Below are 27,899 nucleotides of genomic sequence, written 5' to 3'. Positions count from 1 at the left end.
TGGCATAGATTTCTTAATCTTCTCAGGGGAAAACCACTGATCTGGTCCAAATTTTTCACATGCAGAAGGGAAACTGAGGCCTGGAGAGGGACGAGCCTATGGGCCTACGGTGAAGGCACACAGCCGTGGCCAGGTTCCACACCCCTGTGCTGCTCTGAGCCAGGGTTCACTGCCAGGGTACAGAGTGCTGAGCTGAGCCAGGGCCTCCCACTGGGCACATGGCAGACAATGGAGGCACCCGAGAGAAAACCTGGCTGTGTTTGCAGGATCTCTCATTTCAGAGTGTCATGTTAGCTCCCCGTGGGAGCAGAGCCTGGGGAGACCAGGTGGAGGAGAACACTGCAGGTGCAGGTTTCTAATCAGATTAGGCTGTGGGGCTGGCAGCCGCTTAAAAGAAAAAGGAGAAGAAAGGAAAGAGGAGCTGGGGAGCAGGGGCGGGGGGGCCCACTTCTTATCTTACCCCCATACCCTCCCAGAACTAATCCCCCTGGGGTCCGGGCTAAGCAGGTGGGCAGGCAGCTGGTTCCGCTCCTGAATTCCTCCTGCAGCCCGTCCAGGGTCAGAAGCTTGTCCATCGGACCCTCCTCTGCCCTTGGTGGTCACACAGGCGACATCTGGTCAGGCTGAACACAGGGGCTGACAGCTCCCTGCCAGGGCTGCAGAACGAGGCTGACCACACAGATGATGGCGTGCGGATGGTTCAGGGCCGGCCCCTCCCAGGGCTGTGGGACCCCATTCACCTGCTGGGCGCAGACTTTTTCTAGCCTTAGGATCCCTGGCAGTCAGGTGTCTGACTTATGATTTTAGCTCAGAGAAGCTCTCAGTGTTTCGAATAACAAGGCAGGTTTCCAGAATCGAAAGTGTGTTGGCCTATGGTGAACACCAGGGCCTGAAGAAACCAGGGCCATAGGATGTGTTTGCTTACACCGCCCAGGCCTTTGAGAGGTTTTGTTCCCTTCCTGATCTGGAAGCACCCAGAACCCAAACAGGTCCCTGTTCTCTCCATACAGCCAAGCCTGGGCATACACATGGGCTCCTCCCACCCTCCCCAGGTGAAGGGAAATCAAAAGGCCTTTACCCGGATGTTGTTGAGGTTAACCTCCTCAAGTTTGGGGTCATTGTTCTTTATCCGCTCCAGGGTTTCCTCTACGTCTGTTGAATTTGGCTCTTCATCAGGCACAGGTTTGTATTGTGTGGGTTTGATCACGCCTAGAGGGACGGACAGAAGAGAGGTGGCTCACAGGAACACAGGGAGCCTCTCCCTCCACAGGATTCTCTGGAAGGAAGCAGCAGCAGAGTTCAGCCCCAAGAAAAGGCCGCACATTCGGGGGCGTCAGCAGAGGCTGGGAGACGCGCTGACCGCGCCCTGCTTGGACTCCGCCTTTGAGTCCTACATGCCCGGGGTGAATGACTGAAACCCTCTGACACTCCACGTCCTCCTCTGTAAGGTGTCAGACAGTTGCTCTACCTCAGTGGACTCTTGTGAGGATAAAATGAAGCCTGAACGTGAGAGAAACGTATAAGCCTTCCAGAGAGAGGGTCAGTATTCTTCTGGCACCCTCACTGATTTGGGGGGTCAAAAGGCCAGCTAGGGACGATGCAGGGGAGCAGGAAGAACAATACAGTATGGTCCCAGGAAAGGACGAGGGGAGTCGAGGAACAAAAGAGGCCCCAGGAGACAGGCACGTGTGGACGTGTAGAAATTCATGATCATGACGGAGTCCCAGGCCAGCGGTGGAGGGACGGATTTCGCAAAGAACAGTGTTGTCCCCGTGGGAGAGGCATGAAAAGTGACCGTTTGATCTCCTCTCACACCGCACCCAAACACAGACCCAGGCAGAGTAAGAAGTGGGATACGAGAGGCGAACCTCTAACACTCTCAGGAGACACTGCAGGAGGACATTTTTGCTACATGAGGACGGAGAAGTCCTGCACAAGCAAGACACAAATCCCAGCGAAGGTGAAGGAAAAGGTGGATAGATTTGGCTATGTCAAAATTTTAAAATGTCTGCAATGAGCCAAAGAGCATGAGTGGGCAGAGGAAGCAAGAAGCCTCGGACGCCTTCACTTCCGGGGCGTCCTTGCTCAGGGAGGGGGGAGGGGGCAAAGCTGGGGATGAGGACGGTGTACTCACTGTTGAGTCCCTCCTTGTTCACGATGGAGCTGCTGCCCAAGGCCTGGTAGTACTGCTGGTTGCTCATGAGCGTGTGCATGCCCAGGATAGCTGCGGGGACACGGGGAGCGCTGTGACTCTCCTCTCTCCCACAGAAGAGCCTCCGGATCACGGATGTCCCACACCCCAGGCATTTTTGCTCATGGAAATGGCAAGAAACACTTGCATGGTTTTAAATTTTATGTGATTTTTGCTCTCGTCTCTATTTATGTGACGTTCAGATCTCTATACCCAGTGGAGACTTTTCCAGCCCCGGCCTCAGATTCCTAGGTGTCTCCCAGTGTCCCACGGGTACCTCCAGCCCAACTTGGCCAAAGAGAACTCGTCCTTCCCAGCAACTGCCCCTTCCTTTGAATCATCTTCTGTCTTGTCATCCTGCCTGTCCCCTCAGTGTGGACCCTCGGTCGCATGGCATGCCCTAAGTCCCCTCCCTCCTAACACTGTCTCTCGTCTGTCCCACCTCCCATTCTGTCTCCTCTGTGCTGGCTGAGGCCCTACCATTCTGCAGCTGTGTTATCACAGCCATGTAATCACTGCTGTCCTGGCCCCGGTCTCTTCCTACCCTCCCCCCAAACAGCATTCATTACAGAGCAGCCAGAAAGATCCTTCTGGAAGTGCAGATCTGACCACATCACTCCTGTGCTTAGTTGGGCTTTCATCCATTCGTTTGTTCAACACTTATTGAGTGCCCACATCATATGCCTGGCTCTGGGTGGGGTGGCGCGAGAGGGGGTAGAAGAATGGGGGTGGGGCTGGGAGGGAGTGGGGCTGTGTGTGGGAGGCAGCAAGGAACAGCAAAGTCTGTTGGGGGAGAGAGATGCTAGGCAGGTACCTGCACAATTGAAAACATAAGCACAGAGTATACGTGTTGTAGAGGAAAAGTTCAGTTGTTCTGGGAGAACTGAATGGAGGGACTTGGGATAGGAGGGATGAGTAGTGTCGGCCAAGTCAAGAGAAAGGAGTGGGGGCATCTGGACAGGCAGAGGGAATGGTGGGTGGGAAAGCCCTCAAGCTCAGGGAGTGGAAGCCTAGGGCAGGAAGGGGAAACAGAAGGTGGACGGAGCTGAGCTAGACGCATGGTGGACCTCCCCCACCCCCCCACTCACTGCATGCTTGCTCAGGGCCAGAGAGTATGGTAAATGTCAGTGATTCTCAGTTCAGCTGCACATTGGAATCCCTGGGGCATCTTTTCAAACACCTGAAGCCCAGGCCTACCCCAGACCCATTAGACCACCATCTCTAGGGATGGAGTCAAGCCTCTGCCTTTTTCAAGGCTCCCTAAGTAGATTCAGGGGGCAGCCAAGCTGGGAAACTGCCTGACACCACCCCCACACCGAATCCTCACAATATCACTCTGGAGTAGATTTAATTCAAACAGGCACATTTCGATCCCACAGGGTCTTCTAGGTTGCGGTAAGGGGTTTGTGTGTCTTTCCCCAGGAGCAGCTGAGAAGCCACTGGAGACCTCGGCAGGGACCGAGATGTCCTGACTCGGGTCCTGGGAGTGTCACTCTGGCTGTGTGTGCAGAATGGACTACAGAGGGAGGGAAGGATGTGGGGACCGTGAGGCTTTGCAGCCACCCAGGTCGGAGGATGGTAGCTTGTGACCCTGGAGCCTGGCTTCACCAGCCCTCCATGGGCCAGCCGCTTCAACGGCCTGTCTCTCACCCACACCCTTTCTGCTCCGGTGATACAAATGGTCACGGCTCAGTACATTCTCCCGCTTCTGTCAACACTGTCCCCTCTACTGGTGGTGAGTCTCCCTCCATCTGCCATGTGTGCTGCTAAAATGCCCCCAGTAGTGTTGCTAGATTTAGCAAATGAACATACGGGATACTTAGTTAAGTTGGAATTTCAGATAAGCAACGAATAATATTTTAGTATAAGTATGTCCCATTCCGTATTTGGGATCTACTTATATTAAAAATTATTCATTGTTGATCTGAAATTCAGATCCAACTGAGCATCCTGTATATGTGTATTTGACCCAGCAACTCTACCTTCCCATCCTTTAGACTTGGAGTAACACTTCTTCCCTCATGGAGGCTTCTGGAATCCTCTCTCTCCCTCTCTAGTTCTCCCACGGCACCTGCCGTCCATATCCTAGCATGGACCACACAGCGTTAGAGGTAGCTGGACGCATGTGTGCTTCCTCTATTGGACTTTGGGCTTCCAGAGGTTGGGGAAGAATAGTCTCTCTCCCTTCTCCTCCAGAGTATAGTGTTTAGTAAATATTTGCTGATCCATTTTAATTCCCCTGGCCATTTCATTAGACATGATTTCTAGTGAGAGAGACTACGTGAGAGTCCTTGGTGAGGAGTCAGGAGACCTGAGTTAATCCCGACTCTACCCCTGATTCCGTGTGACCTGGGGCATGTCCCCTGCCCTCTCTGGACTTTAGCCTCCTCTGTGCGAGGAAGGGCAAAACAAGCCCTTTGGTTCTCTACCCCAGCTGCACATACAAATAACCCGAAGCTTCAAGACAATATTGGTGCTCCTCCTGGACCAGCCGATCTGAATCTCTGCAGATATATTTTTAATCCCCTTGCATGATTTTTGATGCTCAGTGGGGGCTGAGAACCACAGGATGAGCTGATCTCAAAGCCCTTCTGTTTCTCACATTCTAAGAATCTTCTCTGCTAAAATTAGACTCTCCTGTTCATCACGGAGTACTTATAGGGAGAGGCATCTGCATTTTTTAGAGCTCTCTAGGCTTTAATTTAGGCTGCTTCTACGTGGGCAGTGGGGGCCAAGGTCTGAGTCAGCAGCCGGGGAGGTGGGGAGTTGGCTCACCGGGAGCCACCTTTTGGAGCTGGCTCTTTCCCATCCCAAAATGGGCTGGTGGCGGGTGGTGGCTTATGGTGATTCTGGGCTGCAGCTGGGACCCCAGTTTGGAAAAAAAATTCGGAAAGGTTGCTAAGAATCAGAGCAAAGATGTGACATCATATGGCTGGCTGGTCTTGCTGAGAGGTATAGAGAGGTGGGGGATGGAAAATGCCCTTTGTGTTTCATGCCAGCTTCCTATAATGGTCCAGAAAGGGGGGCAGGAAGGGTACAAGGAAGTGGCTGGGGACAGAAGGAAGAGACCTGGGCTCCAGGCTGGGTTTTGGCACCAATTTGGCACCAAAATGTCCAGGACATTTCCACTTTTTTGGGCCTCAGTCATGTCACCTAAAAAAGGGAGTATGTTTGAATGCCAATCTCTTACCCTCACATAGCACCTAATAGTCACGTAACATCTTATCTCTTTTATAAAAAATTATGTTCAGTTAGCCAGTATACAGTACATCGTTAGTTTCTGATGTAGTGTTCAACGATTCCTTAGTTATGTAAAACATCTCATCTTTTTATCCCATTTGATTTTTATAACAAGCCCCCAGCCAGGTTCTCTGGTTTTCCAGCAGACTCGAGAGGGAAATGGCTTGTCAAAGCCTGCTCAGTGAGGGCTCTCCTGGCTTCTGAGACCTCCCATCCACTCCTCCACAAACTAGGTCATCAGCAGTTCCAAAGTTCTAAACTGCCCCCTCCATGCCAGAATTCCAAGGACAGATAACACGCCTATTCTGGAAGGCACCAGACGTGTCAATAGCAGTTCTCAGAAGAAATGAAACTAGTTTGCAGTTCAGAGGAAGTTAGGGTTTGAGGAAGGAAGGAAGGGAGGGAGAGGGAGGGAAGGAAGAAAGGAAGTGAGGGAAGGAAGAAAGGGAGGAAGGGAGGGAAAGACCCAAGGAAGGGAGGGAGAGAGGAGAGGGGAAGGACTTGGGGCAGGGGCTAGGGGGCATGCACCACACAAAATCTCCATTACTGAGCAGAAAGCAGAGCTTGGTGGCTCGAATCCTTTGGCCTGCCCCAGGCACCTAATCACGGCTCTCCCCTTGTTTGGTTTTGCACACTCATGTCGCCACAAGTGAATGATGGAGGAAAACAGCACATCACCATTGCCTGCCGCTTCATTCCTTGTAGATATTGGCACAGCTGAATTTAGCACTGGGAAACATGACTTTTTTTTTTTTTTAAGACCAGATCTTCCTCAAAACTGAAAAAGGACTATTTTTGAACTCTGAAAAAGAACATCGAGTTCTCTTTCCTCTTCTGCCTTGGCAGGGTTCACTCGGTTTGTAATTCCACTTAGGATGCAAAGAGATCACAGCACATATCCCGGGCCCCTCCAGCTGCCAACTGCTTGGCCGGCCCCGGGCAGACGGCGGGAAGGCGTTTTCCTGCATCACAGAAACAGGTGGGAGAAGCCAGCTTTGGCCCAGAACTTGGGAGCCGTCAAACCACTCCTAGATAAGCCACACCCTGACCCTGGCAGAATGTGAGGAAAACCAGTGCCCAAGGATGTGTGAAGACCCCAGAAGCTCGGGGTGGGCGGCCAAGACTGTCTCTGAGAATCACAGGAGCTGGGGGTACCAACTGCCCATGGGGGCGGCTGGGGACTGGGCCTTCTGGAGGGAGAGTCTCTTCCAGGCCGATTCCCTTTGGAGTCTGGCCGCATCTGAAGGGTCCTCCCTAAAGGTGAGTCAAGATCGCATTCCAGATGGGGGAGGGGGCACTGATAATGCCAAGGGCTTGCCACAGACTCCCAGTGGCCTCTGCATTACAAGCCGAGGCCACAAGCCAAGAACTCAGCACTGTCAGGGGCTTGCCCCTTCTGCTCATTGCCCTGCAGTCACACTTCTCACATTGAAATTTATATGCTTCTGGTCTCTCTTCCTCCTCACCTCCTGGGTCCCCCAAGGGCAGGGCCTGGATCTGATGCGTCCGAGCACACAGTAGCTTGATGATGCCCGTGGACTCCGTGGGCGAATGAATGCAGGCACAAATGGTGCACAGACACGAAAACAAATGAACAAACGGGAGTCCCCAGCTCTGCCTTCCCTAGGCCACACTCGAGTCAGGACGACACATCTGCTGGGTGTCTCTCTACATCTTCCTGTCACCGCCGAACGTCAAGCCTGCCGCCTGCGTGCCGAGCAAGCCGCGCAGAGGGGCTCAGAGCCTCGCTCCTGCTGTGTGCCAGCCTGGGACATGTCTCCCCCATCCCCCCCCCAGCTCACCCCTGCTCTTCCTCCTTGGGGCTCAGCTTCAGCCTCTACCTTCATGTCCCCTGGTGCCAGCACCTAACCCAGCCCCCTTCTTGCTCCCTGACCTTTCTCAGGATGACACTCACTCTCATCTGTCACTTCTTATTGGCCTAAGTATTTGCTGAACGTCAGCTCTGAGAGGGCAAGGACTAGCCGTCCCTGCATGCTGTTCTACCAGGGCTCGCCTGGAGCCGGGCGCACAGTGGGACGACGCTGGATAAATGGTGGCCGAGTATGTGAATATGAGGGACCAAAATTAAGCCAATGGAAGGCTCTGCCTGGGAGCCATGTCCCCAACACCAGAGATGTCCCACAGACCATATGCCCTCTTCTCCTTAACTTTCCTTTCTCTGCTGGGTCACCCACACTCATGGCTCCAGCAACCCCATCCTTGAGAAGGGATCTGAACCCCTGGCTTGCCACACCAGACACTCACGCAAGCTCCCGCCTCTACCTCCTGTGGCCTCTTGGCCTCTTGGCCTCAGGTCCAGTGCTAGGACAGCTGCACGTCAGACACAGTCCCCAGCTCTACCTTAGCCCTTGACCTTACCTGGGGCCAGCCTCCTCCATCCCTCCGTCCTCCAAACACCACCACCTTTGCCTAAGCCTCTGCTTTCATCTGGCCTCTCCCAACAGTCCCCATGGCCCCATGGATCCTTAAGGGTCAATGCCTTCCTGTGACATACAGAGACTTTCCTAATGTGGCCCCACCGTCCCCCCACTGGGCTCCATGGGGTGTGGGGGTGAATCCCCTCTTGCCCACCCTCTGTGTCCCCTCAGAGGACGGCTTCATCTGCATGGTGGTGGCTGGTGCTCTCTGGAGGAGAAGTGTGCCCTCTGGGGAAGCTGCCTGTGTTCAAGCCCCATAGGCAAAGCAGTCAATGTCACTGCCTCCTTCTCCATCCATCAAACGGGGACAACAGGGATCCTTACTTCTTAGGATTGCTGGGGTCAAGAAATGCGGCAAGGCTCTAGAAGCCACTCCCAGGGCACCTGGGCCATAAGGAGGTGGTCAGCAAATATTCCATCCCTCCTTCCCCGGAGCCCCTGCCACCCCTTCAAATGACTGATTCACAGCGACCAGCGCCCAAGGTTAGCCAGTTGATACTGGTGTTGCCTTACAGCTCCCCCTGTCCTCTCCGGACAACGGAAGGGTACGGTCTCATGAACAGATAATAATGATTAGCCATGCCAACAAAAATAAAGGGAAATAGTTTCAAGAAACCAGCCCAGAAACGTAGCGCGATATTGCACTTCTATTTTGGCCCAGGAACTGGCGGTTCTGACCGGGGAGTCATCCGATAATCCCTCTGAGCTGCCTAATGAGGGCAGTAACATCACGGAGGGTGATCAGAGGAGGAGGGCCGGGATGAAAACAGCCCCAGGGTGAGTCCGAGTGGAGAGGCTGGACCCAAGCGACAGCCAGCCTGCCCCCAGCTGCCCGGGTTAATGGAAGTCAGGCGGGCCCCCAACCACGGAGATGGTTTGCTGGAAATATGGGAGCCTTGGGAGGACTCTAATAGGATTTTTGTGGCTCTTGGCTCGCTGCTTCTGTACTCCACAGCCAAATGAAGGCCTTTCTCTCTCAGCCCCGGCACCCTGCAGACCACTGCCCTGTGGCCTTACCCAAATGTTCTCCCTCCTGAGGAAAATGGTGGTTTGGACTCAGAATCTGCATGTTGGCTCATCCCATCACACACTCCTCAGGTCCCTGCAGCCTGGCGTTGGCCATCAGGCCCACCTCGCATCATATGGTGTCTTCTCACTGTCCCTCCCCTCATGGTTCCACTACAGATGGGAGGCCACCCCCTTCCCGCTCCCTAGCATGAATGTCACCAGGACTCATGCACAACGCCCACGAGAAGCCGGAGGCTGTGAGCAGGCAGAAGACAGCTTTGGTAGCCAAGTCCCCTAGCCCTGTGGCCTCACAGCTCCGGGTCTCCCACCACCCCTGAGCCTTCATTCTGTCTTCCAAGCTCTTGCGTTAGGTTTAGTCTGTCTTTACATCGTTTTGTCTTCTGGGCCATGTGTGGCTTACTGGCCCCCATTGCGACTAGCTTTGTCCCATTTCCATGCCCTATCTCTCACAGGTTCTCTCTTGGCCAGGGAACTTGCCTCCAGAACCCCAGGCACCCACCTGAGTGTCACGCTTTCTGCCTGAAGCTTGACAATGTTAATGACACCACAGATCTCTCTGCATTCCTGAAGACTTTCAAGGCCAGCTGTCCCCTCCAGGGTGGCCCACAGGCACATCAAACTTTAAAGATCCCACAAAGAACTCAGTCCCTCCCCTAAAACTGCTCGTTTCCCACTGTTATGGGCTGAAATGTGTCCCTCCAAAATTCACATGTTGAAGTTGTAACTCTAGTACTTCAGAATTTGCAACTGTACTTGGAGATAAGGTCTTGAAAGAGGTAAGTTCTGAGAAGGCTGTTAAGGTGGGCCCTGATCCAATCTGCCGGGTGTCTTCATAAGAAGATATTAGGATGCACAAAGGCACACCGGGAGACACACGCACAGAGGGACACAGTGACCTGTGGCTACCTGCAAGTCAAGGAGAGAGGGCTCAGAAAAAAACAAACCTACCAACATCTTGGACTTCTAGTCTTATCAGAACTGTGAGAGAACAAGTTTCTGTTGTTTAAGCCATCCAACCTGTGGTATTGTGTACGGCAGCCCAAGCACACTACTATACGCACCTTCATTAATAGCACCACCATCCATTTAGTCCCTGGAGCCAGAAATCTGGAACCATCCTGACTTCTCCCCCAACCTCAGTGTCACAGCCAGACAATCACAGCTGACTCTATCCTTTCTCTCCCGTTCCCACTTGCCCTGAGTCTCTTCTCACCCCATCCACACTCCTGTCGTTATCTGGGCTGGTGGTTAGTAGCTCCCAAGTTTGCAGAATGAAAAGGCCCCTTCCCACCCTCCAGGCCACGAAGGATTACCATGGTGGGCGTGTGGGGTGCTCGCTACAGACCGAGTCCAACCCTCGGCAGGAACAGAACTCAGGGTACACAGGGCAGGTACTACACCATAACAAGGAGACAAGTGTGGCAAAGGGCTCTGAATCGCAGGTCACCTTCTGGAGATTAAGGGCTGAGTGTGAAGGTTGTATGGAAACACATTTTGCGACGGACAGTGTTGTACAAATCCGTGATGAGGGGGCGAGCTCCTCAAAGCCTGATCTCTGAGCCTCGGAAGGGCCCTTCATAACCCTTCCAGGCCTTCACACCCTCTGCCTGTCCCCCTCTGTTCGCTCTTCGCCGGTGGCTTGGGCAGGATTTGGTGCTGCGGCTGGTGGAGGACCTATGCTAGCCCTCCCTGGGAGGCTTCCCATTGCTCTGGTCTGGGGTCTCATGGCAACCACAGCTGACTCCGTGGAGTGACAGGTTTGGGTGGTTTTATTTCTCTTTTCTTCACTTTGTTTTTTGATCCTGGGTTTCTGTCTTAATATTCTGGAGAATAATAATATAGTGAATATTATTCTGTCTCCTCAAGTCCTTTTTAGAAATGGAAAGTGTGTTCATGTTGCAATAAACCATCTAAGAGTCCCTGCAAAGGCAGGTCAAACTCTTGTGGAAGATATGGCGAAGCTTCGGGAAAGCCTCTTACCTGCGATGTCACAGAGTTCTGCATCTGAGGCGTTTGCCAAAGCCTCCTCCAGCTCTGGCTCCAGGGTCACACTTTCCAGCACGGGATCCATTGGCTTCTGCTTGGGGACCCAGACCTTTCCTGCAAAACACGAGCGCCTGTTACAGGGCAGGCGACTCTGCTGGGGCAAACTCTGCTGATGGCCCTAGGAGGACTGTCCCAGAGCGCTGTGGGTCCCTCAGGGCTGAGACTCGCTCCCTTCAGGCTTCTCCCTCTGGAAACCCAATGCCGAACTTCCCCAAGGAACAAGAACCAAAGATCTCCAACAAAGCACCTCTCAGATTTGCAAAGAAGCACTTTCGATCTTGGTCCAAATAGACTGCTCGCTATTAAAAACACTCGTTGCTAATGAAAACAACCTGTAGGCAGGTAAAAGCTCCAAAAGAAAACTTTAATCAAATGTCAGGCTCTGGGATACCCTAACCCAGGGTTTGGATGTGAGAGAAAAATTTAGAAACATTTCTAAACAAAATACACTCAGATTGTTAAAAGAATAGGGAGCAAAAGTGTATCCTTGCCTCATGGGACATTATATTTTTAAAGTGTCAGACTCATGACTGGACGAGGGGGCAAAGAGCACACAAGGATGGTCACTGCACTGGCCACCGATAGAGGGTTGTTGAAGAAATTACGGGACGTCTACACGATGGTGTTCTCACACTGATTATAAAGGATGATGGAGATGTCCACTTATGAAGAAGGACAAGCAGGACATAAAGTAAGAAAAAGCAAGTCTGTAAAAGAGCACAAACAATGTAATTCAATGTACGAAAACTGCATTCGTTCATCGTTCGTTCATTCACTCATTCATTCATCGCACTAGATATTTACCAAGTGCTTCCTAAGTGCCAGGCACCCTTCTAGCAGCCAAGGGGAGGGGGAGCACTGAACCATTCACGATTTAGTGAAAGCAGACAGACAGTAAACAATCATGCAAAGATATCACATGGCATTAGGCATTGTGGAGGAAAATAAAGCAGAGCAAAAGACTAGGAAGTTCCAGGCTGGGGTCCAGTCGAGCTTGGCTTTTTTCGGGTCGGGTGGTCAGGGAAGGCCTCACCGAGATGATGGTCTACGAGCTGGTCTACAGGACAGAGGAAGGAAACATGCCCCAAAGACCAGCTGCAAGGCAAGGATATCTGCCTTCACCGTGGCTGTTAAATGTGCACCGAAAGTTCCAGTCAGAGCACATGGACAAGAAAAAAAATGGCATCCAGACTGGAAAGGAAGAAGTAACATTATCTCTGATTGTAGCAGACATAATGCAATATGCAGAAACCCCTAAAGATTTGACAATGCGCTGTTAGGACAGATAGGATAAACGCTGCTCTGAGCGAGTTACAGATTAAAACAAGTTCCGTGTGCACAAACGGGTGGGGGTTTCTGAATGGCAGCAACCTGAAAGGAAAATTAGAATGGTCATTTCACCTACAGTAGCATCCAGAGGAATAAATGTTTAAGGATAAATTTAACCAATGAGCTGGAGGACTTGTGCAAGGAATGCTAGAAAACGTTGCCAAAAGAAATTAAGGAAAACCTAAATAAATAGAAAAATATCCCAAGTTCGTGGATTGGGAAACAATATTCAGATGGCAATATTGCCCAAAGCAATCTCCAGATTCAAGGCAACTTTTACCAAAATTCCAAAGTCCCCCCCCTTCTTTTTTTTGCAAAAATAGAAAAGCCATTTCTCAAATTAATAAGGAAGCACAAGGGGTCCCCCAAAAGGCAAAATAATCTTAACGGGAACAAACCTGGAGGGCTCAGACTTGCTAATGTCAAAACTTACTACAAATTTAAACAGTGTGGCACTGACAAGGATAGACATATTGACAGTGGGATAGGATAGAGAGTCCAGAAATAAACCCACATGTCCATGGAAAATTGATTTTTGACAAGGGTACCAAGACCATTCAAGGAGGGAAAGAATAGTTTCTTCAAGAAGCAGTACTGGGGGTGCCTGGGTGGCTCAGTCAGCTGAGCATCTGATTCTTGGTTTTGGATCAGGTCATGATCTCAGCGTCATGAGATCAAGTCCCTTGTCAGGCTCCACACTCAGTGTGGAGTCTGCGTAAGATTCTTGCTGCCTCTCCCTCTGCTGCTCCCCACTGAACTCTCTCACTCACTCTCTCTCTAAAATAAACAAACAAACAAACAAATAAATAAATAAAATGTATGTTTTTAAAAAAAAGAAGTGCTGGGCCTGGACATCCATACACAAAGGATGAAGTTGCACCCCTATCTCACACCATATACAAAAAAATGAACTGAAAATGGATCAACTTGAATATAATAGTTAAAACTATAAAACCCTTAGAAGAAAAACATATAATCTACACATAAGATCTTCATGACTTTAGATTTTGCAACATATTCTTACTCTTTTTTTTTTAATTTTTTTAATTTATTTATTTGATAGAAATCACAAGTAGGCAGAGAGGCAGGCAGAGAGAGGAGGAAGCAGACTCCCCATGGAGCAGAGAGCTTGATGTGGGGCTCGATCCCAGGACCCTGAGATCATGACCTGAGCTGAAGGCAGAGGCTTTAACCCGCTGAGCCACCCAGGCGCCCCTGAAACATATTCTTAGATATGACAACAAAAATTTAAAAATTGGTCAAATGGATTTTATCCAAATTTAACATCATTGTCCCTCAAAGGACATTATTGAGAAAGTAAAAAGACAACATACTGAAATCACATATCTGATTCGGTCCAGAATCCAGAATATGTATAAAATATTTTTTACAACTTAACAATGAAAAGAAAAACAACCCAACTTAAAAATGGACAAGAACTTAAAAGATATTTCTTCAAAAGCAGCCACTCTGGAAAAACAGGATGGAGGTTCCTCAAAAAGTTGGAAATAGAGCTTCCCTATGACCCAGCAATTACCCTAGTGGGTATTTACCCTAAAGATACAAATGTAGTGATCCGAAGGGGCACGTGTACCCCAGTGTTCATAGTAGCGATGTCCACAATAGCCAAACCATGGAAAGAGTCTAGATGTCTATCAACAGAAGAATGGATAAAGAAGATGTCACACACACACACACACACACACACACAATATGGAATACTATGCAGCCATCAAAAAACACCAAAATCTTTCCTTTGCAGTGATGTGGATGGAACTAGAGGGTATTATCCTAAGTGAAGTAAGTCAATCAGAGAAAGACAATTATCATAAGATCTCACTGCTACAAGGAATTTGAGAAATAAGGCAGAGGATCATAGGGGAAGGAGAGAAAAATGAAACAAGAGGAAACAGAGAGGGAGACAAACCATAAGAGACTCTTAATCTTGGGAAACAAACTGAAGGTTGCTGGAGAGGAGGTGGGTGGGAGGGATGGGGTGGCTGGGTTATGGACATTGGGGATGGTATGTGCTATGGTGAGTGATGTGAATTGTGTAAGACTGTTGAATCACAGACCTGTACCCCTGAAACAAATAATATATTATGTGTTAATAAAAAAAGATACTTTTCCTCAAAGAGGATATACATATGGCCAATAAGCACCTGCACAGATGCTCCGCATCACTGTTCATTAGGGAAATGCAGATCAAAATCACGGTGAGATGCCTCTTCACACCGACGAGGACGGCTACAGTAAAAACCAAAATGGAGAATAACAAATGTTGGCGAAGATGTGGGGAAACTGGAAACTTTTTGATTGCTGATGACTGTGTAAAGTGGCGCAAACATGGAATTACCACTTGATCCAGGAATTCCACTCCTGGGATTATAAGCCCCAAAGACTTCAAAACAGGTACTCAAAAAACTACCTGTACAGGAATGTTCATAGTAACACTAATCACAGTGGCCAAAAGGTGGAAACAACCAAAATGTTCATCAGTAAGTAGATGAATGGATTAATAAATTGTGTCATATTGTTCAGTCACAGAAGGGAACGAGTGAGTGTCAAAAACAACATGCTAAGTGAAAAAACCCAGGCATGTAAAGTCACATAGTTTATGATTTAATTCATAGGAATTATCCAGAAGAGGTAAAGTCACAGAAACAGATCAGTGGTTGCCAGGGGCTGGGGACAGCAGGGACTGGGGAGTAACAGGTTATGGGGCACAGGGTTTTATCTTGGAGTGATGAAAATGTTTTGGATCTTTATAGAGGTGGGGGTTGCACAGTACTGTGGATGCACTGAACACCACTGAATTGTTCACTTTACAATGGTTAATTTTATGTTACGTGAATTTTATTGCTTTACTTCAATTAAAAAAAAAGTTCACTTTGGTTATTGATTGAGAATTGCCTGAAGTGGGGCAAGAGGGGGAGCCCAGACCTGGTGAAACTGGAAAAGGACAAAACATGCGCAGAAAGCAAAACAGCTAAAAAGAAAATCTGCTGTAAAAATGACTGATGTAATAAGTAGGTTGGCCCTTCAATAAATGTGTCAGACCTGTGGTTTCTTACACCCCTGTGGCATGTGCCTCCAGCAGGGGCAGTGGCTCTAAGACACAAGAGGGGGTCTGGACTTCCTCCTTTCCTTCATCTTACTAGTTGGAACATGGATGTGATGGCTGGAGTTTCAGCAGCCAATATGGACCACGATAACAAGGACATACTGCAGGGATGGCAGAATAAAAATCTGGAGAAGGTCTTGATTGCTAATCTCAAGGAAGATGCCCAACCAGCCCAGAATGCCTAACCCTGTAGCTAAGCAAAAGAAAGTTAAAACTTTTCCTTGATTAAATCTCTCTTATTTTACTTTTCTCCTCCACACGTGTAGTCAAATCTAATCTGCATGAAGAATTCAGTATAATTCTGCCTTAAAAATATCCTGCATGAAGCTTTATTCTGATCCCCCAGTTGAGCGAGAGTGAATGAAAGTTCAGATTCCTTAGGACTTCGTGCCAGTTTATGGCTCCATTGCATCCTGCTTGGTCTTGCAGAGATGGGGGTGCTGTTTCCCCTCAACCTTGGCTAGTTCTAGGTCTGGCACTGGGTAAAGAGATGCTCAGTGAGGGCTGGACACCATGGCCTTGAGTCTGCCCCATCAAGCCAGCAGGTGTCCTTCCTCAACACTCTGCTGAGACCCTCACTTATTAAAAAACTGTAAAGACTCCAACGGTCATCGCATAAATACTTTCTGATGAGGATGCTGGTGGTAGTGGTGATGATGGTGAGTCTCTGAGACCGGTCACTATGTGCAAACAAATAAGTTCTAGCTGCCCTCCTTGGGTCGGCATGTTTTTTCATGAAGGCCGGCAGGCTCCGGCAGTCTGGAGAGCTGTTCCCGGCTCTATGCCAGGCCAGCATTCCACGGGGGGGCAGCAGGATGGGTCTGTGTACCGCCCAGATTCCATTTCCCACCCCCAACCCCCATGTCCAGCTCCTTCCCTTGCAGGGTGGTGGGTCCATGGGGCCATGTGATGACTCACCCATAGTCCACCCATGTATGCTCCTGACTCTCGGTGTCCCCATTTTTCAAAGGTGCAAGTGGACAACGGGAGGCCCCATAAGGCTGCACAAAATCCAGAGATTCTATCCTTGTCTGCTGCGCAGGACTCGCCCCTCGTGGCACAAATGTCTCGCTCAAAAACCTCTCGTGCCCACTCTCTCAGCCGGGCACACCCAGCCCTTATGGTCAAGGCCTCCTCCTCCCGCACCCTCCCCAGCATGCCTCAGACCACACCATCCTTCCGACATTCTGTAACCCAAATGTCCCTTGGGCTTGTCTGACCTTCCCAGGTTTCTGTAGAATCTGAACTAAGCTCCAAGTCCAGGGTTTGTGACGGCTTGACCTCCTCCCCATGAGGCCCCCCTGCTTGCTTTTTTATTTGATTATTTATCCCACAACAGGGACACAGAGACAAATGCTATAGACTTAGACTCTGGGCTCAGCACTTTTATAGTCTGGGGGGCGGGGAGAATGGAGGAAACTGCAAACAAGCAATTACACAATGAAGTAATTGATCAGAATTAACGGTGTCATTCAATCCAACGCTTAATCGGGTTGCTTTCCACGTGTTAATGTTTATTAGGTGTAGATGTCACGACGAGCCAGATAGATGTGGTCCTTGTAGCTGTGGGACTTATAGTGTGAGGAAGCAGCCCACAAGACTCCCTGTGGATTTATTTAACTTTAACTCATTCATTCAACAACTCTCTATGAGCCCTGCTGTAGACCAGGCCCTGTGCTGGGTGCCGGGGGTGCTGGGTGAGCAAGACCAGCCTGAGTCCCTGGCCTCACGGGACTTACAGCCAGTGGGACAGATGAGTGATACATAAGGAGAAAACGATAAAGTGGAAATCACTCTGAAAGACACATATGCAGGCTCCTGAGATGGAGAAGAACCCAGGGAGAGCTGAAGGGACCGCATGTCCTAAATAGGGTGGATGGGAAAGGCTCCCCTAAAAGAGAAGACAGCACAGTTGAGAGCAAATGGATAGTAATAGGTAGGACTTACATAGCATGTGCTATGGGCCAGGTACCTGGTTAAGTGCTTTACAGGTATCTTAACTCAACCTTCCTAACAACCTCACAAGGCTGGTAATAGTACCTTCTTCATCCCCATTTCACAGAGGAGGAAATGGAGACACAGCAGACTGAAAAATGTGCTCAGGCTCACACAGCTAGTAATCCAGGCTGTGTTTCTAACCATTAAGCCTCTTATACAGGGGAGGAAGAGCCAGCCATGAAGACAGCATGGAGCCAGACAGCTGGAGCAGCGGTTCAGGAAGAGGGAATACGTGCAAAGGTTCTGAGGTAGAAAAGAGCTTGGGATGTGTGAGGAAAGGAAGGAGGGTGTGGGGCAGCAATGGGGTGAGCAAAGGTAAACATAATCCAAGAGGACAGCAGAAGGGTTTGGAGTACAAGGGGCAGTCCTGGAAGAGTTGGACAGTCAGGGAATGCTGTTTCCCAGTCTTCTAGATGACTTGCCTTCTGCTGGGGCAGAGAATCTTAGAAGGACAGATAGAGAAGCACTGGGGAATGAGCATGGACAGTGAGGGCAGAGGGAAGTGACCTTGTTCCCAGTTTGCACAGCACAGGCCTTGCACAGGCCTTATGTCCTGATGTCATGACTAATAGTTTTCACTTTCATTTTCAAAGGTGTCTACATTTGTATGAAAAACAATCAGGACACCCTGGCTAAAGGGGATTTAGGGGAAAGTTTTGCTGGTCTTTCCTTAGTTTACCCAAAACTTCATGAAATCTACATTATGTGTCGATGCCCTTGGTGTTGGGTTTGTGAATTTGGGCCGGGCAGGCATGAGGGCAAGGAGGCCCAGTCACACGTGGCTCAGCACAGGGCCTGCATACGGGTGGCACTTGACAGTGATGCACGGGGAGTGATGCAATCATAAGAGCAACAGTATTCAGTACCTCTCTTTTCCCCTGTGTAGGGGACCAGATCTTCTCGGTCTTTAAACTCCTTTGCTTGCTTTTCCAAGTGATCCAAGAGCTCCTCCCTTTTAAAGGGGCCTGTGGGCGCCTTGGTGGTCTGATCCTTCTGCCTCAGGCCTGCAGGCAGCAGTGCATTCTATAGTGGAGGTTGTGGGACCGGGTGACAGAGAGAGAGAGAGAGAGAGGGAGAGAGAACGAGATAAAGAGAAAGAGAGTGGTCAGCAGCTGAAGACTTGCATTTCTCCCCAAATTCTTCTTGGACCCATGCAACCTCAGAGCCCATCAAATCAATCCAGGTCGCTCATTTCCATGTGAGGGATCTGACACCCAGGAAGGGCAGGGACTTGTCCAAGGTCACCCACCAGATGAGGGCCATAGCAGAGCTGTGGTGGGGTGAGGTGTGCTTTTGGGCTGCAGCCCTGGCTGGCCCTCCCGGCTTCTTTCCACCCTGCTGACAGGCCATGCGCAGGCCACTCTGTCTGTTAAATATTTTGAACGTCGCCCTTGGAGATGGGTGTCTCAAGAAAGATAGCATCAGCCAATCCCCGTGTTCCTTCTTCAAACATGGTTAGTCTTCTAGGTGTGGGCTTGCCACCGAAGCAGACTAGAATCAGGGTAGATCTGAGTCACGTAGGCTTCCCTCACCTCAGCCCTCCCTGTGCCTTAGAGATTCAAAGAAGTCTGTGGTTGCAAGGATGCTTAGATATTTTCTAGTGCACACAGCTGCCCTCCAAGAGGAAACTGAGGCCCAGAGCAAGGAAAGATTTGCCCAAAGAGTTTCGGGGATAGATTTAGAACAAAAACCAGGGTCCTTCTTCAGATGCGGGGGAGGAGGGCAGTCTTCATTGCAGCACCCCCCAAACCAGCTAAGCTAGAGAGCCTTCCCACCTCCAATCTCAGTACCATCAAAATGCATAGTTTTGGCCACTCCCACACAGTCTGGATCCTTTGGAAAGCCCCCTCTGGGAGGGGATGGGGATGACATCAGGTATATGAAGACAGCTGTGGGCCTGGCCACCGAGAGCAAAAGCTCAGGAAGAAAAGACCACTGCTTTACTTTAGTATGATTTTTCACAAGAAGGTTTACCACCATTTACCACAGCGGGGCTGCTCCCCTTGGAGCCCTGAGTGCAAATGGACCTGGACCATGAGTCGGCAAAGACATTTGGGAGTTGGAACATGTTACGAAAGGACGGCCAGTAGGTAGAAAATCAAGCCATGACTGATTTGGGGGTGAGCATCAAGAAGATAAATGATGCCACAGACACCCCAGTTTCCCTGAAGCAGCCGTCCTCAGGTACTGTCCACCATGACACACTGGATGTGTGTCATGGATGGATGAGGCTCACAGGGGAAGGAACTTCCGTGGGCATGGCCCGGGCAAGATGGGGTTTGCTGTGGCCAGCTGCATGTCCACGCCTTCTCTCCCATGGTGGGGCACTCATGGGGACTCAAGTGAGAGAGAGAACCACCTAACTGTCCCATAAACCTCTGTCTGTGATTACCCACTGGGAGCAAACCAGATTCTCTGTGACATGCCTGCAGCTCACAGTTAACCACCCCGACAGGCCTACGCCCTGGCCTGACATGGGCTGACTCCAGCTGTACAAGCATGGGCAGGTTGCCTCATCTCACGGGGCCTCAGTTTCTAAGGCTATAAAATGTGAATAATCCGCTCTCTCAGGCTTGTTGAGCTAATGCAGGAAGAGTGCTTAGCCCACCGCCCAGCACTCACAGATTGCTACTTCTGGTCAGATGGAATTCATTTTAACAGGAGATGGTTACCCAAACATGTATGTTGAAATGGAGATGTATTATCCAAATAGATCTCAAAATTCAAAAAATGAAGACACGCAAATATAAAGCACTGAAAGCAAGCGTTTTCCCAATGATCCCCACAGTGGAAGACCTGATAGGTTGTCGTCACTGTAAAGGGTTTTGACAGCTGCTGTAAGGTGCTGGGGCATGTGCTGGCCCTTAAAAGCTCAGAGATGGGAGAAACCCGCAAGGCTAGAACTGAGGGGGAAAGGGCTTGCAAACTCACATCTCTTTTGGAATGTATCTGATACCGGCCACTGCTTTGGTTAAAGTAAGGATTCTTAACCTTGGCACAATTAACATTTGGGGCTGGATGATTCCTTGTGGTGGGGGCTGTTCTAGGCATTGTTAACTATTGGCCAGCATCTGTGTCCTTGACCTAATGGATGCTGGTCGCACCTCATCTCCAAGTTGTGACAACCGAAAATATCTCCAAACATTGCCAGATGCCCCCCGGGGGTGGGGGCCAAAATCACCCCTAACTGAGAACTACTACTAAATTGAAGCCCATATCATCACAATAGGGGAATGAAGATCTTTTTAATGTACTTTAAAAATATTACTTATGCATCAGGTTAAAGTATGGTTTCATTTATTTAAATCTTCACTGAAAGCAGTTGATTTTTTTAAGAAACAAAAACATCAAAGGCCATTTCTAACTTCGTTTATTGGACTTTTAAAGTAAATATTAAGACTATAACCTCTTTAGGGGTTAAAGTTTTTTTTCCCATTAAGTGATACACTTAATAAAACACAACATTATATTCAATTAAAACCAAAGACTGTTGCATATTTCTTAAACTCCTGGTTATTTATCATTTTAACTTGTTTTCAAAAATGGCACATGATCTCACATAATACATACAAATTAACTTCGAGTGTATCAAAGATCTAAATATAAGAGCTAAGACTACAAAACTTTTAGAAGAAAATAAGCATAAATCTCTGTGACCCTAGATTGGGCAATGGTTTCTTGGATATGGTACTAAAACAATAAGCAACAAAAGAAAAAATGGATAAAATGACTTCATCGAAAATAAAAATGTTTATGCTTCAAAGGAGCCTAGCAAGAATGTGAAACCCACAATTTGAGAGAAAATTTTTGCAGATCATCTATCTGATAAGGGTATAGTATTCAGAATATATAAAGATCTCTTATAATTCAAAATATAAGACAAGTAACCCAGTTTAAAGATGGGCAAATGATCTGAATAGACGTTTCTCCAAGGAAGACATAAAAACGGCCAATGCACATATGAAAAGATGCTCAACATCATTAGCCATCAAGGAAATGCAAGTCAAACCTAGAATGAGACACTACTTCACACCTGCCAGGGTGGTTAGAATAAAAAAGACAGATAATCACAAGTGTTGGTGGGAATAGTAGCCCAGTAGCATTTTCAGAGTAGCCAAAAACTTGAAACAACTCAAATGTCCATCAAATGATGGGTGCATAAACAGAATATGATACAGCCATACAACAGAGCGCTAGTTGGGGATAAAAAGAAACAGCAGTGATACATGTTACAACATAGGCAAAACCTTGAACACATCGTGTTAAGTGCAAGAAGACAGGCGAAGGACTACAATATCGGAATCCATTTATATGAAGCTTCAGATCTGCAGAGACAGAAAGTAGATGAGTGGCTGCCTCAAGCTGGGGAGGCTGGAGAGAAATAGGGGTTTCTTTATTAGGCGATGAAAATGTTCTAATGTTGATTGTGTGAGGTTGTACAACTCTGTGACTATACTAAAAAAAAAACAAGACCCACTGCATTGTATGCTTTAAGTGGATGAATTTCACGGTATGTGAATTATATCTCAAATAAAGCTGTTATTTAAAATGGCATATGTTGGGGAGCCTGGCTGGCTCAGTCAGTTAAGTAGCCAACCCTCGATCTCAGCTCAGATTTTGATCTCAGAGTCGTGAGTTCAATCCCCACATGGGGCTCTATGCTGAGTGTGGAGGCTACTTAAAAAAAAAAAAAAAGGCATATGTTATCTAGGGGAAAATTATAAAAATGGCTGATGCAGGAACTAAACCATCAGGGACCGCCAGGGACAGAAAGCTCTTTGTGAGCCTGTGGCTGGTAGCGATGGTGAGATTGGCCAGAGCTGGCCAAATTTAAAATGGTGTCCTGTTTGATGATGTGGTGAGCCTCACTGTGTAAATTAGTTATGGAGAAGTTCAATGGGTGAGAAAATGCTGCCTTGGATCTCTCAGAAGTCTTAGAACCTAAAACCAAGTCTCAGATACAGGCTACCCCATTGGTGAGGAAAAGAGCTCCCACAACCATTTAGTTGGTGGTTCTGACCAGGAGAGCACCAGGTGAACACATATGAGTGGACATGTCTCTTTCATTCCCATATTCCCTGGTCATTCAACACACACCCCATGTGTCCAGGCAGTGTGCTAACAGGCAGGGCCAGGACCCCGCAAAGAGATCTCTAATTTGGAGCAACTGGGGAGAGGGGAGGTCAATGGAGGAAGTGGAGTAGAATGAGAGCAGAGTGTCCATTACTGCCTGCTTGGAGAACGCTGCATTGTTTTCGGTTTTTGAGTTAATTAAGATCCTAAATGGGGGTCGGCTCCACTGACCAGCAAACAATAGTCCATGGCTAGTCATTCCGTTGCAGGTAAAGGTTGTCTACTTCCACGGTGCCCGTGGTCATCAGAACCTCTAACCTTGAAGGAACCTGTCTTGTTCTCCTGATCTTCAAGTGTGTGCCGGGGAATCTGCTGGGCACGTCCTTCTCTGTGGTTAGTTCTAAGGGAAGCATCGGTCTGGCTCCCCCAGGCCACACATCAGTGGTACATTGAGGAGGACAGTTTCTGACAGGCATATGCCACACATGCGTCTTCCCTCCAAAGACAGGTTGGTGAGGGGTGAGGTTTGCTTTGGGAGGACGAGCTCAGTCCCTAGGACTCAGAGCTTGTATTCACATCCCTCCTTACACTTGGAAATGTACTCCTGTGACAAGGACGGCTCTCCGATCTGAGGCTACAATGTTATGTGGGAGATGCTTGGGAGTGGTAGGGACTGGGGCACACTGGGTTATCCAGTGCCTCACTATCCAGTTCCAGAATTATCTCCATGTGAGGATATGGGTGGTGCTATTAGATCTGCTCGTCTTTATGTGAAAGCACTTGATTTTTAAATATTGATACAAAGTGCAAGTATTTTAAAAGCAATGCTCAGGTCACGGAAAACACATCTGCAGGCCAGATGGGGTCTGTGGGCTGCCGCTTTGCCACATCTGATCTAAGATTCCTATCAGACTAGAATTCAGTGTAGACAAAGTCAAGGTATTCACTCATTTATTCGACAGATAATTACTCGAGTGTCTCGCCCATGTCAGGCTCTGGACTAGAGGAAGAAAGAGGTCTATCCATGAGTTTTCAATGTAGTGGTTTTAAAAATTATAAAAACCCATGAAATTTTAAATAGGTTTTTAGAAATAATCATAGAGGAAAAAATTAGGTGAGCTCTTCCTGTGGTCCCCCACTCATGGGTTTTTAAATGGTGAGTTCCTTTTAAATGCTGGAAAATTAAAACTTGGATGTGCATCTTGGCAGGTTATCTTAATCTGACTTTCACACCTGCGCTCTGGAGTCCAGCTGTCCAAAGGACAATGTAAAGTTTGACGGATCCTTAACGGGGCTGTGAGGAGCACTAACATCCTGCCAACAGGGGTCAGTAAGGCCAAATATCAAGTATTTGCACAATTATCATTGCTATAGATAGTTAGGGCTATGTCAGAAGCCATCCCAGCTAAGACCACTGTGGGCTTGTTCAGACATGCTTACACGTACAACACTCGGGCAATACACACACACACACACACACACACACACACACACACACACACACACAATGTATTAAAGGGGCTACAAAGCTCTAAGAGAGCCTGTGGACCAATTCTTTCATTTCCAGTTGAGGAAACTGAGGCACAGAAAGAGCCAGAAAGTCTGAGTTTATATATAGATGACACTGTATATAATTCGCATGCCTAAGGATCAGTGTCACCCTTTTCAGGCCAGTGTCTGATCATACATAAAATATACCCTCCTCTGTTTCTTTATAGTGGTCAAATAAACAAACAACTTTATCACTTTTCTCAAATAAAGCATGTCTAAGGACAAGGGACTATGAGAGGTGCCCCCCCAACCATGGTCCAAGCTCCAGGAGTCCTGGATTCCTGTGCTGTGACTGAAGCCCCCACAACTCCCCAGCAGAGGATGGGCCACAGAGGACAGTGTCTCTACGGCAGCCGAGGATCAGGGAGGGAAGGGCCTGGCTTGACGTCATACGCTGGACCAAGAGCCTGGGACTCTTGACTTCCAAGCCACAGAAAATGTTCCATCCCACCTGACAGCCTTCCTCTAGGAACAGACCCTGGAAACCAGATGTGGTGCCATATGAGAACCAGGCCTCCTCTCCAAGTGTTAGAAAGCCAGAGCTCACCTCCTTATCAAACCAGTCTCGGTTTACAGATGGAGAAACGGAGGTCCCAAAGCATGGAGCTCCTGTCCTGGGGTAAGAGTGAAACTCAGGAGGCTAAACTGCCCAAAATACCCACTGACTTCCCTCCCCCTCCCATTTTAAATAACCTAAGCCTATCCTAGATGCTCCACCCCTGCCCACCACATCGGGAAGGCCAAACATTTTATAGGCCAGTCATTCACACCACTAACTTTTACAAGGTATTTGACAAAAAAAATAAAATAAATCATTTTTTTAACTGGACTTGAGGATTTTTTCAGTTAAAATGAGGTCCTCTAGACCCTCCGGGCCTGGATGATATGGAGCACTCTGCATCTGCATTCCTGACCAGCAGCTTCTAGGTTCCACTAGAAATCACTCAGTGGGGCTTCAACAGAGCAAGCTAGCTTGCTTGTTTGCTTTCCCTTTCTTTCTTTCTTTCTTTCTTTCTTTCTTTCTTTCTTTCTTTCCTCTTTCCTTTCTTTCTTCCTTTCTTTCCTATTTTATTTATTTATTAGAGAGAGAGAGAGAGAGCAAGAGCACAGACAGAGACCGAGAAGCAGGCTCCCCACTTAGCAGGGAGCCAGATGCAGGGCTCGATCCCAGGACCCTGAGATCATGATCCAAGCCAAAGGCAGATGCCTAACCAACTGAGCCACCCAGGCATCCCATCAACAGAGCTTTCTTGTCACACGTGGGGGACATATCCTGAGAGTGTAGCAGGAGTGAAGGGGGCCACACCACTCATGCCCCAGGCACAGAGGGGACAAGCGGGGTCCAAACCTCTAAGTGCCCCTCCCTCTTCAATCATAGTGCCACTCCAACACACTCGGGGCATCTCCCCCTTTCCTCTTTCTTTCTAGAAAGATCCAAGCCTTCGGCTCAACTGCCCTGACCTTGCTATAGGACCAGCAAAACCCCAAAGTTGCTATCTTCCCCAGCCAACTCTTCTAGGGCATTAGAGCTGACATCCAAAGGTAACTCTGTGGCCCAAGTCCAGTAGCTGAGGTGTGGTATCTCGGTCATAACAGCACACTTTATCTCATTCTGGTGTTCACAGCACAAGCTGGGCCGAACTGTCCCTTCCCCATGTTCTGATCCTCTTTTTCTGCCTCACATACAAGAATAAAGTTCCACTGCTGTGCTGGGCCCTGGGCATCTTGAGAAAATGAATGTGGGATCCTGCTCCACGGGGCTCACAGCTGCAAGGGAGACGCACGTCCAAGTGTGAGCAATTGCCCTCGGCTTCCTGGAGGAGGGGTTTCCCAAGCTTGGTGCACCCCAGTGTTCCAAGCAGGAAAAAGCCAGGGCAGGAGGACCAAGGGGAGGGTGTCACAGGGGATAGAAAGCACATCACAGAGAGAGGTGTGGCAGAACCAGGGGCACAGCCTGTTTGGGGGAGTCTGAAGCTGCAGGGTCCTGAAATGTCTCCACCCCGTGCATACCAGCCTTGTTCAAGCTGCCATGGCTCCAGCTGGGAGCATGAAAGCACCCTCCTGGCTGGCCTGGCTTGCACCTCTCCCTCTTTACTCCTTTCCCTTCCTGTCACCCAGCCGGACCTCACCAACTTCAGCGTCCGACCAGGTCGCACCCCAATCCACTTACAGATGTCCAGGGCCTCTACTAACCTAAAGAGTCACAACCAAATCCAACAGCCCGGTACAGAGAACTTTTCACGGTTTGACCCCAACCTGCTCCAGCCTCCCAATCTTCCCATCTTCCAGGATCCCAGATCCCAGCCTCTCCAGGCTGCTCCACATTCCACAGCCGCACCCTGCTCTCCCGTTGCCATTCCTATGTGCAGGCCGTGCCCTCTGCCTGGCATTCCCTCCCGCTTCCTCCCCTGCATTTGTCTTTTAAAGTCCTTCCCCTGGGCACCCTGTTTGGCTTTTGCAAGGCTCCCCACATCGATCTGGAAATTCTCTATCCTCTAGGCATCCTGCCTGTGCTTATATAATGTTACCTTATTCTGTCTTGGAGCACATCTATGTCTCTCTCCCCAGGGAGACCCAGTGGGATGTATCTTCATCTTCTCCGCCTCCCTGGCCCCAAGCACTGGGCACTAAGAACATGTATTCGGAATAGTCCTAATCCACACGGCCCTGCTGCTCCCGCTGGGGAAGGCTGGTATTACTTGGACACCCTCCAGGTCAGCATCACACCTGCGGTCAAGGCTACCTGACTGCTGCCCAGGCAGTGTTGGGGGAGGGGACATATGAAAGGTGCCAGGGTGGGGGTGTCCAGGATGGGGCCAGTTCACGGATGGGAGTTTTGGGAAATGCAAGCTGGCCTCATGGGATGTTTTCTTTAAGGGCCTGAATGTGGTTCATTTCCTCCCAGCTCTGCCTTGGACCTTTTGGCAGAGTGGGACCTCAGGCCATCAAGCCGGCAAACTCACAGTGACAACCTCCAGACAGTCCCTGATATCATACCTCCCCTTCGTTGGCACTAACAGCACTCTACTCTTAGAGCTGAGGCCAAGGCCTCTGAGACTAAAGACTACTTTTCCCAGGCTTCCTTGCAGGTCGGGTGAGTGATGTCATGAAGCCGTGGTCAATAAGAAGGTTCCAGTGGAGAGTTCTAGTAAGCTTCCTTAAAGGTTGGTTACATATGGTTTTTTCCTTTCCTTTTTCTCCCCTTTTCCTCTTGTCTGATGTCTCGTGTGTAGCTATGATGGCCACCACCCTGGACCACCAGGGTGAGGATGGTACCCCAGGGCTAGCCAGAGATGAGCTGGATGGAATCTGGGAGCCTGGGAAGCATGGGGAGCTGTGCTCCATACCAGCCCTAAAAGGCCCACTTCTGGGCTCAAACTTGAGGGATGAATAAACCGCTGCTCATGTCACATTATTTTCAGTCTCTTACACTTGTCACCAACAGCATCCTGACTGACAACGTAGGTTCTCATCCCAGGGCTGTGAAGCCACAGACTGTACACTTGGTATTCTCTGACTTCAGATTCTCCTCTCAAATGAAGTTCAAAAGCCTTTTTAGCATCAAGCCTCAGAATAAAGGTGTGAACTCCATACAGATGCAGCTTACCGCCTGTTAGTTTCATCATCATAGGGAGTAATTATTCATTTCCATTCAACTGAACAGACACTGAATGGTGGGGACACTCAGAATATCGACATCTGATTGGGGAAGTTGTGTACTGCACAACTTCAATTACATTATATTACATTACATTTATGTGGACAATGTTTTCTGCAAGGCACAACTTATACAACTGTCCCTGGCTGCTCTGTATTTGGTGGTACAGTGTGGCTCCAAATTCAAGAGGCCTAGATTCTAGTGGGCAAAGTGTATATTCAG

General features: G+C 49.0%; 1 protein-coding gene across 2 annotated transcripts in view; it reads right to left on the bottom strand.

Annotated features, from left to right (window-relative positions):
• Positions 1-27,899, bottom strand: part of TMOD1 (tropomodulin 1) — an 85,162-nt gene that overhangs the window by 27,359 nt on the left and 29,904 nt on the right. For both annotated transcript variants that reach the window (XM_047700285.1, XM_047700286.1), the window contains exons 3-6: positions 18,262-18,418; positions 10,879-10,998; positions 2,135-2,224; positions 1,079-1,209 (exon numbers count right to left, since the gene is read on the bottom strand). In XM_047700285.1, the coding sequence (XP_047556241.1) occupies positions 1,079-1,209; positions 2,135-2,224; positions 10,879-10,998; positions 18,262-18,418 (498 nt within the window). The remainder of the gene's footprint in view (positions 1-1,078; positions 1,210-2,134; positions 2,225-10,878; positions 10,999-18,261; positions 18,419-27,899) is intronic.

Source organism: Lutra lutra, chromosome 13 (genome assembly GCF_902655055.1).
Source record: "Lutra lutra chromosome 13, mLutLut1.2, whole genome shotgun sequence".
NCBI classification, from domain to species: Eukaryota; Metazoa; Chordata; class Mammalia; order Carnivora; family Mustelidae; genus Lutra; species Lutra lutra.
The sequence above is the reverse complement of the archived record's forward strand: the minus strand, read 5'-3'. Positions and strand labels throughout refer to the sequence as shown.